The 12,715-nt window shown below is 43.7% G+C and overlaps 1 protein-coding gene across 1 annotated transcript in view; it reads right to left on the bottom strand.

Moving 5' to 3' along the window:
* The window catches only part of LOC140613283 (secretoglobin family 1D member 2-like), a 32,474-nt gene extending 24,017 nt beyond the window's left edge, over positions 1–8,457 (bottom strand). Inside the window, exon 1 of the mRNA XM_072791839.1 lies at positions 8,375–8,457. Coding sequence (XP_072647940.1) covers positions 8,375–8,429 — 55 coding nt within the window. The 5' untranslated portion in view covers positions 8,430–8,457. The remainder of the gene's footprint in view (positions 1–8,374) is intronic.
* Positions 8,458–12,715: the final 4,258 nt, after the last annotated feature.

The following is a 12,715-nucleotide window of genomic DNA, read 5'->3' as shown; positions in this document are numbered from 1 at the left end:
CCAGGACAGAGGTCCAGTCTGGCTACGGGAAGGGGGACTTTAAGCCTGGATGAGTGGACAATGAGATCAAGAGGAAGATCTGGGAAAGAGTGTTCTAGGAAGAGAGAACAGCACACACAGAGGCTCTGGAGCACTTGGTATTTGGCAAGATAAGGAAAGCAAACACAGTGTGTCTCGTGGTGTCAAGAGAGACACAGGACGGCCTCATACTGTAGAAATAGAAAAACCACATCAGTTGAAGCGGGGACAGCCTGAGGGCAATAGGAACATGAGAAAGAAAGTTGGCTCAAGGTAACACAAAGAAAGGGAAATTGATGAGAGAGCCAGAGAGATGAGTTAATTACTCGTGAATACAGTATTTGTGTTTGGATTATTTAATATTGGATTATTTCCTCCCATTATTCAGCTGGAGCCTAAGTTGCCAAGAACAATGCTAATTTAGGGAGAGGCTAGAAATAGGAAGGAAGGTTGATGTTCCTATGTGCGTACGTTCCCCGGGTTGATCATTGCTGCCAATATCCATTCCAAAGTCAAATGAAGGTCTTCAGTGATGAAAGGAGAGACTTCTTGGCTAAGTCTTAATGGGCAGTCACCCTGGGTGATTTGGACTTGCTGTGTTACCTGCTGGGACACAGTTCCCTGTGTCAGAACACAAATAAAATAAAGTAAAATAAAAAAGAAATAAAGCAAAACAAAACACAATAATACCTCACGTCATGTACATGGTGTCCACAATAAAGAGTATATTTTTTTCCCCTCACGTTTTCTCCGCTGAAGATGATGATCATTCCCGCTGAACGAACACAGTGAACTCAGCTCACAAAGGACTCATTGGCAAGCCAGTGTCGACCAGGAGAAATAGAAGAAACCAAAAGTTTAGATTGCATGTGCAGCTAGCCTGATGTTCCTCCTCCCAAAAGGAGCTTTAAGTCAGGTTCCCAACGATGCTAAGAAACTAGGGGAATGGAGGCCTCAGTTTCCCTGTTGGTAGAACATTACTGTTCCCCTATCATTGCAAACCATGATGTACAGGTGAGTTTGTACAGGTACATATTTTACCCTGAATACCCTGTGTCATGGGAGAGAGACAAAGTATTCGTCAAGAGGGAGTTATATTTGGCCTGTCCTCAGTCCTACGCAAGACCTGAGATCTACTCACACTGATATTATGGCCATTTGAGGCCTTGCCATACTGCCTATAAGTAAAAACCATCTGTGAGCGCCATCTTTTCTCAGTGATTCATGCGTTGGTACAAAAGCCTATGAAGGAGTTCTTTTGAAATTTAGATGATTTTTAAGTGCTTTTAAAGTGTGAGTTACTAATATGGATCAGCTTTGCAGTATTGAGGGACAAGATATCCCACATGTTTTTTCACTCATTGTTTAAAGCCAGTTCTGCCCTCACCTGCAGAGCTGTTGGGACATTAACCTCAGGCATGTTCTATCAAAGTAAACCTCTTCCTCATTAAGATCCTGCCAAAGTCTAGGTCTTGGGGACAGAGGGACTTACCCAGGCCAGCAAGCTTAGGAGAGACTCTGGCTTTGAAGACATGTTGAAGGCAGTGAGATGGTTGTTCACAGTATCTAGAGTGTTCCTAGACCAGGCTCACTAGTTGCCATGGGCCAAGCCTGCTGTGGAGATTTCACAGCTGCGTCCCCTTGTACCCTGGGATTGTCATAAGTCCTCGGTACAGTGTTGGCACATAGCCGGCACTGTGTGCGTGTCACCTGCTAGTGAATAATATTATAAAACTGAGAAGGTCTTATGCTAAACCCAGAAGGACTACTGGACCATCAGAGACCACTGGAAATTTGCTTCAACATTATATTTTGTGAAAAATCTAGAGAAGGCCATGTTCACACCTGAGGTAAAAGTCCCATGTTTGAATATGAAGCGCTGAATTTGGATCCATGCTTACTTGATATTGCTCTGACTTCTTTTTGCAAGAGGTTTATTGAGATTTAATTTACATAGAAACTCTCCGTCAAACATATTCCTCATACTGTTGGCTTTTTAATCTTTTCAAAGCTCCCAAGCAATGAGTGTTTACCTGTTTTCGAAATTCAATAAAACACAATTGCCAAACAAGAATAATGCACTCACTGGACCCACGGCACTGAAGCAAACCTCCTTTAATTTGATGCAAAAAAAAAAAAAAAAAGAAAAGAAAAGAAAACCCAAAGCATAGGATGATGATCGTATCTCTTATTCCAAAGTAAGTAGTCTAGAGTGTGAAAGTGGTCACAAAATGGATGGCAGGCCAGGAGAGCAGCACAAAGCAGGATTCTCCTGAGAAAACTGCGATATGTGGGCACCCCCCCTTAGTTGGGAACCTCCTCTGCAACTTCCCAGGTATAATCTGAAGGCACCCCTGTCCACAGAGGGTAGGGAGAGACTGAAGAAAGACAGGCCACTCTGGGTTGGTATGTGGCAGGTTTAACGAGCAAGTAAAGTTACATTAGAGCGTTGCCCTGGGTAGCCACGGAGGAGTAGATTTCTAAACCCACCTGCCAGAATCAGAAGGTTCCCAGAGGAGCCTTAAGTGAGTTTGATCACATACCCAATTCAAGTGGTCTCAACACCACATCACTATCTCAAGACATTGTCTTGGGACAGCTTCTGGGAGTGGAGCACTACATTCCAAGGACAGGGGTGGTGGGTGAGGAGCCTCCCATTGCCTGGGTCCAGCTCATGGTTCACCTGGAGGTCACGTCCTCTTCCCCAACACCTGCCCGTAAGGTGAGCATATCATTTCTCTCCAGATGCAGACAATGGCACAAAAGAAGTCAAGCGGGTGGATCAACAGCCCACCCTTATGGGTGGCAGCCAGGGCAAGGAGCCTGGTGTTCTGGCTGAGAAACAGCTCTCAACACTATTGACCTCCTTAGATGACCCCTATGGACTTCCACCTTATGGCTCAAATGGATTCTCGTGATCTGGACTCACACTGCCCTATGTGAACTCCAGGGTGATCACTATGGAGGCCCCTGAGTGTTCTGCTGAGGCTTTTGCTCCCTGTGGATTCCATATGCCTGGGCCTTGCCTCAATCGCACTGAGGTGAAACTCCTTATCCTTTCCCAGTGGCACATGACATACAGCCCTCTTCTCGCGCCTTTTCCTGACCAGAGAATCCATGGATGTCTCTTTCAAGACACTGGGTGCAGCTCTCTCCTGACATCTCCAGGATTCAGATCCCATGGTCCTTCCTCCCTGTTATGCTCCTACAAGGTAGTGTCTGTCTGTAGTGTGTGTGTATCTCTGGTCTTTGTATTGATGACAGGGATACAGTGGGTTTTTAATTAATTGCTGTGAAACTACTCTTCAGGACAGATTTTGTATTTGTCCAGAGATTTCACTGATTATATTACACGTTTTATTATTGGGTCTATTAGTAAGAGAAACACATTTAAATTTGAATCTTTCGTGAGGTCAGGGATCAAAACCAAACTGGAAGCAGTCCCCAGCCTGTCATTATGGTGCTAACACCACCTTGTTTCTGTTCCTGGATGAAGACTTTGGTGTCAGAATAGGGAGAGGGCTGGTGAGGACAGGAGGAAGTGGGAGCCTGTGCCATACATGGACAGGCCACCTCAGTCTCCCTGTTCCACAGAAATGACCATGACCTTGGGCCAATGTAACTTTGATCTAATCAATCCTGGATCCATCTGATGACTTGGGGCTGCAAGTCGGATTTGGAAGCCAAGCCAGGATCAAGGTCATCTCCAGTGAATTCTCCTTGGCTCATTCACCAAAACCCTGAACTTTACACAACGTGTGACATTGCCAAGAAATATGTGTTTAGGTATTTAATCCCCATTGACATGTGACATTTCATATGGGTCATTAGATATCTACACCATTATCTTCTGTGTTGAGTTAGTAATTTTCCCTCCAGTTCGTGCCCAGCTTTTCTTGCTACCCGTAGGCATGCACAGTTGTGAACCTCACAGGGGGTTCACAGGGGACATTTCGAAGGCTAATTGGGAGAACTGATATAATAAAGTATCTGCACTGTGAGAACAGTGATTTTCTACTGAAGTTCATGACTCTCTCCTTCCACCCATACCTGCGGGGACTCGTCAATGATGGAGATGTTTTGGGTGTCCTCACAGAATGGTTGGCATGCTAACGGTATCAAGTGGATAGAGACCAGGGCTGCTCCTAAACAGTCTGCCATGCTCATGATATTTCCTCAAAAAGGACTTATTCTTTGTCAAATGTCAATAAAGCCTTGGTTGAGAACCCCACTGCTGGAGAAATAAGTAAATACATTGGCCCTTGTGGCAAAAGATCGGTAGTTCCAGGTAGCCTCCCACTAAGTGGACAGTGTGAGTGGAGCCCCACTCGCTGTGCAGATAGATGTTGGCAAGATGTGGGCATCTGAGTCATTTGGTGCACAGAGCTCATCTTGTTCTCGCTCACGGAGGGCCGTGGCCTCTCCATTGTGTCATCCCCATCCTCTTTGTCCTTCAAAATCCAATTCAGTCATCTCCTCCTCCCGTAGTCTTCCTTCAGAGAGAATGTCCAGCTCATACGGCTTTGTTCTTGGTTGAATGTCTTTTGGCTTTTGAATTCCGGGGTAGAATCTCATTCTCAGGGGTATATTGATGTCTTTTTCATGTCTCTTATGTCCTGTCATTTGACATGATAATTAATTCCTTAAGGAAAATCATTACTTCTTCCAATAAATACATAGGTTGCTCCTAAGTTTGGTGCAGTATAGATTCCAAGTTGTCCTGAGATACTTTGCCACCTCCTAACATAATTTTGGCCAAATGTTTCCCTGACCATTTGTTCTTGCCCCTCCTCTTCTATCTAGTCCTTCCTTTCCGTTTCTAACAACTTCTTGTACTTTTCAAAAATTTTCATTTCACTTAATTTTTGTTAAGTTTCATTATTTTTAGTAATCTCTATACCCCCACGCAGGGCTCGACTTCTGGATCTCGAGATCTAGTGTCGCAAATACTCTTGTGACTAAGACAGCCAGGCACCCCTTAAATTTTTCATTTTAAAATAGTGATATAGATGCATTGCTGAAAAAGGAAAGTAATAAATACTGTTTCCAATGTGAAGCACTGAAGCTGTGTCAATTCTTACTCCACCGAATTGCTTCATAGTATTCTATTGCTTCTTTCGCTGTGTCTCCTGGTTTTGTTGTGATCTCAATATTGTTTAAAACTGTTCTCCACTGATTCATTCATAAAAACCTGTGTTATATCCTGCATTGACTGGATTCCATCACCTTATCGTTCCTCCTCTATTACTGTTTTTTTTTTGGTAAAGCCCATCATCCCAAACCTTCTGAGGATGAGTTCACTGGAGGTAAAGCTTTTGAAGATTTGCACTACCAAAATCCCCATTTATCTTCATGATAGTTGACTTCATATAGAATTCTATTCATATGTAACTAGAGGTTGAAGCCTCTGAATTTTTAATCTAACTTTCGTGTCTTTTAGTCTTGTGTTGACTCTATTTTTATTCTCCATCTTGGTTATGACCTAGTGTTTCCTTCTGAAAGAAACACCTTTCTTCTAGCGATGTTCAAAGTTTTCAGCTTTCAGGTGTGAGGAGTGAGGAGGATATGCAATATCATATTCTTCATTTCTAGGACATTTTCTTGAGGTATTTCTTTGATGACTTTCTTCCCACCATGGTCTGTCTGATTCTGGAATCTTACTATTACGTGGGTAATGGATTGATGCTTTAACATGCTTTTGTTCTCTCTCATAAATGTGTTCTTTATCCTTTCCAATGCACATATGCCACTTTTGTTCCATGATTTTGCTTTGTATTCCAACTCGTGTTTCCAGCAGTCATATTTTTAATTTTTCCGGAGCCGTTTGTTTTACTTTGAATGTTTTAAAGCTATGAGGAGATAAAGAGATCTTGGTAATCGGGGCTTTTTGAAGACCCATGAAAGGATCCACATGAGAAAGAGCTGCCGGGCCCAGAATCCACACTAACTGTAAAGGAATATGAGTCAGTTAAGAACTTTCTTATCTCTTCTCTCACCTCATTTTAGGCCCCAACTCAGTGTGAATTTATGGTTAGTAGGTAGAAGAGGAATAGTAGTAGCAAAGGAGTGAAAGAAAGGAGGTCTCAATGTTGAAGCAATGTGAGGTTTTGCTCGTTATAACAGGCCTGAATATACTGACTTCAGAGTGGAGACATTGGACTTCATATCCTAGGAAATGAGGAGCCTTTGAAGGTTCGCTTGAAATAAGCCATGAGAAAAGCCAAGCTTTGTGTTCAGAGTGTTGACTTTTCATAAGGAGTAACATGGATGGAGAGAGAAGCCATTGGAGGAGAAGTCCCTGGGCAGAGAGAGTTAATCTGTGTCCAGGGGAACAATTAGAGACCCGGAAGACAAATTCAAAAGACTCTGCATACACCTCATCCTTTGTGACTGGTTGAACACAGTTGTGAGTTTGAGCTGGAGTTTCTAGAAAAGTAGGCATATGTCAACAAAGAAAAATCTAGGAGGCAAATCAAAAATGAGTTGACACCAGATGTAATTTGATTTTGAGTTGTTGACAACTCTGGAGGAGTATGTCCAGTAGAGACTGAACTACAGGCCATGCTCCCATTTAGTTATTTTTCCCCTTGCCACAGAGAGCTGTAGCCTAAGGAGTCTGCGTTTGTGTGTATGTGTGTGTGCATGTGTGTATGTGTGCTTGATAAAATATACAGAAGAGAAAATTTAGCATTTAAACCTTATTTATTCATTTATTAGTTTATTTAACCTTCGACATCACTGCTTGGGGCCCTAGTTTTCCTCCTCCCCAGTTCACTCTGGGTAACCTAGCCCCCAGGAAAGTGACCTGAGACGAAGGAAGGTGCCCAGATGTTCTGTGCAGCCTAAGTATAGCTCCTCGGGTGTAATGTCATCCACCCTGTGGCCAGCTCTCACCCTGTCAGGGGCCAGCAGGGAAACAGGTACCCCCGCCTCTTGTGCTCCCACAGAGCAGCACCTTGACTGCCTTCCTGGCTGCTCAGCTGAGCAGAAGTCTCTATGAACAGAGAAAGAATGAATTACCAATACGCCTGCAATTAGCTTTCTTTGCACAATGGGCATCTTATCTGTGCAGCTCTTCACTTGCAACTTGGCATTCGGGCTGCTTCAGGTGGGAATATGCAAGCTGAAGGTGAGGCTTGTATAAAGCTTCATGTTCAAAGAGGAAGGCAATCATTTCCTTTCCAAGGGATGGACATATGATCGCATTGGCTGGTGAAGAAAAAGAAATACAATCAATGTAAGGAAAATCACATTTTCCCGTGGATCCCCGAGGTCAGAACTAGACAGGAACCCAAGAGGTTCTAGGATCTCATTCCATAAGAGTGCCAGTGACAATGTGAGACAGTAGAACTGTGACTTCCTTATATCTTGGAGTGAGCATCAGAGCCAGGACTGGAATACAGGCTTACTGATCCCCAATTCAGTTTTTATTCTTGTTAAAGCGTGTCCCCTCCTTTCCAAGACCCTCCTGTCTGCTCAACAGAGGGAAAGAGGAAGGGAAGAGGATGTTTAGGAAGTCATATGAAGTAGAAGGACAAAGAAGACTGGGTTAGTATCCTGGGTAAGAAGATATGCAAAAATATTGTGGAATGGGTGGCCGGAATTCATCTATATAAACAGAAATCCCAACCCTCTGAGCGTACTTGTTCTATCACAAAATACTGGCAGCACTCCTAGAAAACCAGGAAGATTGGTGGATACAGTGAGATCTACTCAGGACTAGATGTAGTGAGTACCTCTTACTCCCAGAGCCCCCTTGAAGATTTATTATCAGAGACTAAGACAACACAGGCTCTTCTGAAAGTGAGAACTCTCCCCAAGCCCTTCCAGTTGTAACATTTTATGAGCCTGAATCCCTGAGTTTAAAAGCTGTGGACTACACTGGCACCTGGAAAACTCTGGAAAGGGGAACGTCTGGGAACAGTAGATATCAGCTTGATGGCCAAAGTTAGACCCTTGATAGACTTAATCTCATCCATTGCTGTAGCTATTCTTGTGGTATCTGTCAGACCCAACGACGAGGAGAGACTTGGAGACATCAAGCATTTTGTTCAAGTTCAAAGCACTGGCAAATGAGAGCCATGATTCAGACCTAAATCTTAAGTCCTCTGCTTCTGAAACACAGCTCACAGATAAGGAGGGAAGTTTCAGTGGAAGCTCTTGAAAATTGCCTGCAACGTTTTGTTATAGAACTTCCAGGGTGTTGGGAACTGATAAAATGAGCGCTGAGGTTGGGAGTGGGGTGGAGGGCTAGTGTACAAGCAGAGGGAAAAAGAGAAAAGCCACTTAGGTTCACCTAGCTCAGAGAAGGGTACTCACCAGGGCTGGTGCCTGTCTGATGAGTAGTGATACTCACCCTCATAGCAGCAAAGAGCCAGAGTGACCAGCAGGACACTCAGGGACAGCCTCATGGTTTATTTTGCTTTGAGTTTTCAGCTTTAGTGAATGGTGAGCAATTAGCAGCTGAACAAAGCAGCCTGGGGAGCCCAGGGCTACTTATAGCTAGAGAGCCTCTCTGGTGTTGCCCAAATAAACATGTGGTCAGGTCATGGGCCTGGCTTCCAGCCCTCCGTTCCTCTCTCAGGGCTCATGCCATCCACCATCCATCCATCCATTTCCAATATGAAAGTTCCTATTCATAGGCATTGCTAGCAGCAGGCACCTCTCCTTTGTAGCAAACACTGAGGTTGTAGTTTTACAAATGTGTAGTCAATTAGTAGATGCAGGCCCCCTCCCCTGGACAGTAGCTCACAAACTGTACAGGAAGCCTCTGGTTTTGCTCAGTCTTACTTAGCATAGTGCCTGGCATACAGGAGTGGAAAAGTAAATACCCTTGGAAGAATGAATGGATATGAATCAACAAAGCACTAAATTGATTAGGGTGTATCTTCAGTATGAAATGATGCCTGCTATGCCAAGTTTCCCCTTGAGCAGGTGAGGGAGAAAGGTTAGCATGGTGACCATAGTGAAAGGATTGAGTGGTTTTAGAGTCCCAAGAAAAGGCAATGCCAAGAGGAAGACTACCTCTTCAATACTAATCTCCTATTCTAATCTAATATTTTTAAAAATATCAAAGACATCTGAAATCAAATCAGGCTCTAATGGAGACAGACAAGCTCCTTATTAGTTTTATTTTATTTTTTTTAATAATAAACTTATTTTTTATTGGTGTTCAATTTGCCAACATACAGAATAACACCCAGTGCTCATCCCGTCAAGTGCCCCCCTCAGTGCCCGTCACCCATTCACCCCCACCCCCCTGCCCTCCTCCCCTTCCACCACCCCTACTTCGTTTCCCAGAGTGAGGAGTCTTCATGTTCTGTCTCCCTTTCTGATATTTCCTACTCATTTCTTCTCCCTTCCCTTCTATTCCCTTTCACTATTATATATATTCCCCAAATGAACGAGACCATATAATGTTTGTCCTTCTCTGATTGACTTATTTCACTCAGCATAATACCCTCCAGTTCCACCCACGTTGAAGCAAATGGTGGGTATTTGTCATTTCTCTCTTTTTTCTTTTTTCTTTTCTTTTTTGTATTTGTCATTTCTAATGGCTGAGTAATATTCCATTGTATACATAAACCACATCTTCTTTATCCATTCATCTTTCGATGGACACCGAGGCTTTTCCACAGTTTGGCTATTGTGGACAGCGCCGCTATAAACATCGGGGTGCACCAGTGAGAATGGGGAAAATTAACAAGGCTGGAAACCACAAATGTTGGAGAGGATGCGGAGAAAAGGGAACCCTCCTGCACTGTTGGTGGGAATGTGAAATGGTGCAACCACTCTGGAAAACTGTGTGGAGGTTCCTCATTAGTTTTAGTTGCCAACTAGAAGGGTCACACCTCAGTCATCATGGTCTGGGCATAGAGCGCCCCTACCGGAGCTCTCCCTCTGTCTCTCCCCAGGCATGAGCAGCGTGTTGTATGGAAACACAGAGGAGGTGTGGAAAATTCTTACAAAAGGCATTGGGAGGTCAGTCTGGTTATCCAGAGGAGCATATAGGAGAGCCATTCAAAGGTATAGAGTATTCTGACTTGAAGAGATGACTGGAGGAGGGACCCTGAAAGAACAGCATGAGGGGAGATGAGAGGGCATAAACCACGTTCCTTGCGCACATCAGGTACCTAGGTTACCCTGGAACATGTAATACATACAACAGTGCATGGTGGCCAAGGGAAGGCTTTGCAACTGGAGAGACACGATGGGCCAAATCAAGGAGAGTTTCCATTGTACTCTGTGGGATGTCAGGGCAGAATGGTGGGTGGGACGAGACACACCTAGGTTTATTTGCACTAGTGCTTTCCTGCTGGATTTCAGATCTAGTCAAAATCACATGGGCTTATCACACCCATTATGAAGGCTCTTGCATGGTAACAGGAAAGAAGGATGGAGGAAGGGAGGGAGGGAGGGAGGAAGGAAGGAAGGAAGGAAGGAAGGAAGGAAGGAAGGAAGGAAGGAAGGAAGGAAGGAAGGAAGAAAAAGCAAGAACAAGTATTGGCAAGGGATGTGGAGCTTTAAGGAACCCTTGTGCATTTGGTGGGGAATGTAAAATGGTGCAGCCTCTGAGGAAAAGAGCCTGAAGGTCACTCCGGAAATTACAAGGAGAGTTAATACGATCAATTGAGTTCACCTCTCAGTACCTGTGCAAAAGATTTTAAAGTAGGAGGTCAAACATATTTGCATATCCATGTTTATAGCAGCATTATCCATAGTAGCCAAGAGGTAGGAAGAACCCAGGGTTCATGTACCTGAAGAGATGCAGGGTATGCAGTACATGCATATAATGTAATATTATTTACATTCAGACTTATAAAGCAAGGAAACCAGTCACGTGCTACAAATGGGTGAAGCTTGAGGACAGTACACTAAGGGAAATAAGCCAGTTAAAAGAGACAAATGCTGTGTGATTCCGTTAAGAGGGGGTTCCTATAGTAGTCAAATTCATAGAAATAGAGAGTAGAATGGTGGTTGCCAGGGGCTGGGGCAGGTAAATTATCTGTTCAAAACAATGTGTCCTCACAAAAACAGTGAGCTGATTATACCTGGAAACATGCCACTGTAATCCTCTACAACTGGTCCTTATGGTGAAAACCTCCTGTAGACAATGCTAATTGCGGTAATAAAAAGAGTAGCACTAATTTGTGCTTACTAGCTATGGCCAGACAATGCGCAAACATATGGCCAGACAATTGCGCATCTACAATCATTGCTACACATCTACAAGCCGTTACATTTCCTATTTTATATTATTATTATTATTATTATTATTATTTCTAAAAAGATTTTATTTATTTATTCACGAGAGACAGAGAAAGAGGCAGAGACATAGGCAGAGAGAGAAGCAGGCTCCCTGCGTGGAGCCCGATGTGGGACTTGATCCCAGGACCCCAGGACCACGACCTGAGCCAAAGGCAGATGCTCAACCACTGAGCCACCCAGGTGTTCCATGTTTCCTATTTTAACAGTTAAGTCAACTAACTAGCAGAAGAGAGTAGGAACTTGCTCAAACTTGTTCAGTTTGGAAGCCAGTAGGTCTAGCTTAGGCATGACGATATGTGAATTGTAAAGTAACAAAATGGTACTTTCAGTCGGAGTAGCTGGAGGTGGTGACATGTCAGATGGAAGAGGGGTGATGATAGTGAAGTTCTCTGCTTGCATTTCAGTTTCTGCCTCAGTTGGATTCTTCTGGGTGATGATCCTCAAGCTAGTTTCTTCATCTCTCTCTCCAATTCACTTCTTCTTTTACTTTTGTTTTTTAAAGAATCATCCATTTATTTTAGGGGAGAGGAGCAAAGACAGAGGGAGAGAGACTCTCCAGCAGTCTCCCGGATGAAAGCATAATCTGACCCAAGGCTGATCTCATGACCCCAGTATCATGACGTGAGGTAAAAACAAGAGTTCGCCTCTTCACCGACTGAGCCATCGAGGCACAATTGCTCCTTTTACTTTTAAAAAGATAGTTTACTGACAATGCCAAATGCGGATGGGGATGTAGAGCAATAGAAGCTCTCATTCGTTGCCTGTGGGAATGCAAAAGGGTATGGCTACACTGAAGGAAAGTTTGAAATTTCTTTCTTTTTTTTTTTTTTTTTAAAGATTTTATTTGTTGATCTAGGAGAGACACAGATACATAGGCAGAGGGAAAAGCAGGCTCTCCACGGGGAGCCCGGTGCGGGCCTTGATCCCAGGTCCCCAGGACCATGACCCAAGCCAAAGGCAGACGCTCAAACCACTGAGCCATCCAGGTGCCCTGTAATTTCTTTTAAAAGTACACATAGTCTTACCATATGATCCAGCAATTGCATTTCTTGGTATTTATGCAAAGGAGTTAAAGATATGTCTACTTGAAACTCGCACATGATATTTATGGCACTTTCATTCATATTTGCCAAAATCTGGAAGCAATCAAGATGTCCTTCAGTAGGCCAGTGGATGAAGAAACTGTGGTGCCTTCAGACAACAGGATATATTTCTAAGGTTCTGTCTCTCTTAAGGATGAGCTTTATGGTGTGAGAAAGCACAGAACCTTACATACATATTACCAAATAAGAGAAGCCAACCTGAAGAGCTGCATAGTGTATGGTTACAGCTCTATGACATCCTTGAAAGGCAAAATTATGGCGACTGTAAAAGATCCGTAGTGTCTGTGGGCTGGGGAGGAAAGAGGGATGAATATGCAGAGTGCAGA

Source organism: Canis lupus, chromosome 21, assembly GCF_048164855.1.
Source record: "Canis lupus baileyi chromosome 21, mCanLup2.hap1, whole genome shotgun sequence".
NCBI lineage: Eukaryota > Metazoa > Chordata > Mammalia > Carnivora > Canidae > Canis > Canis lupus.
Note: the sequence above shows the minus strand (reverse complement) of the source record. Positions and strands in the feature narration are given on the sequence as shown.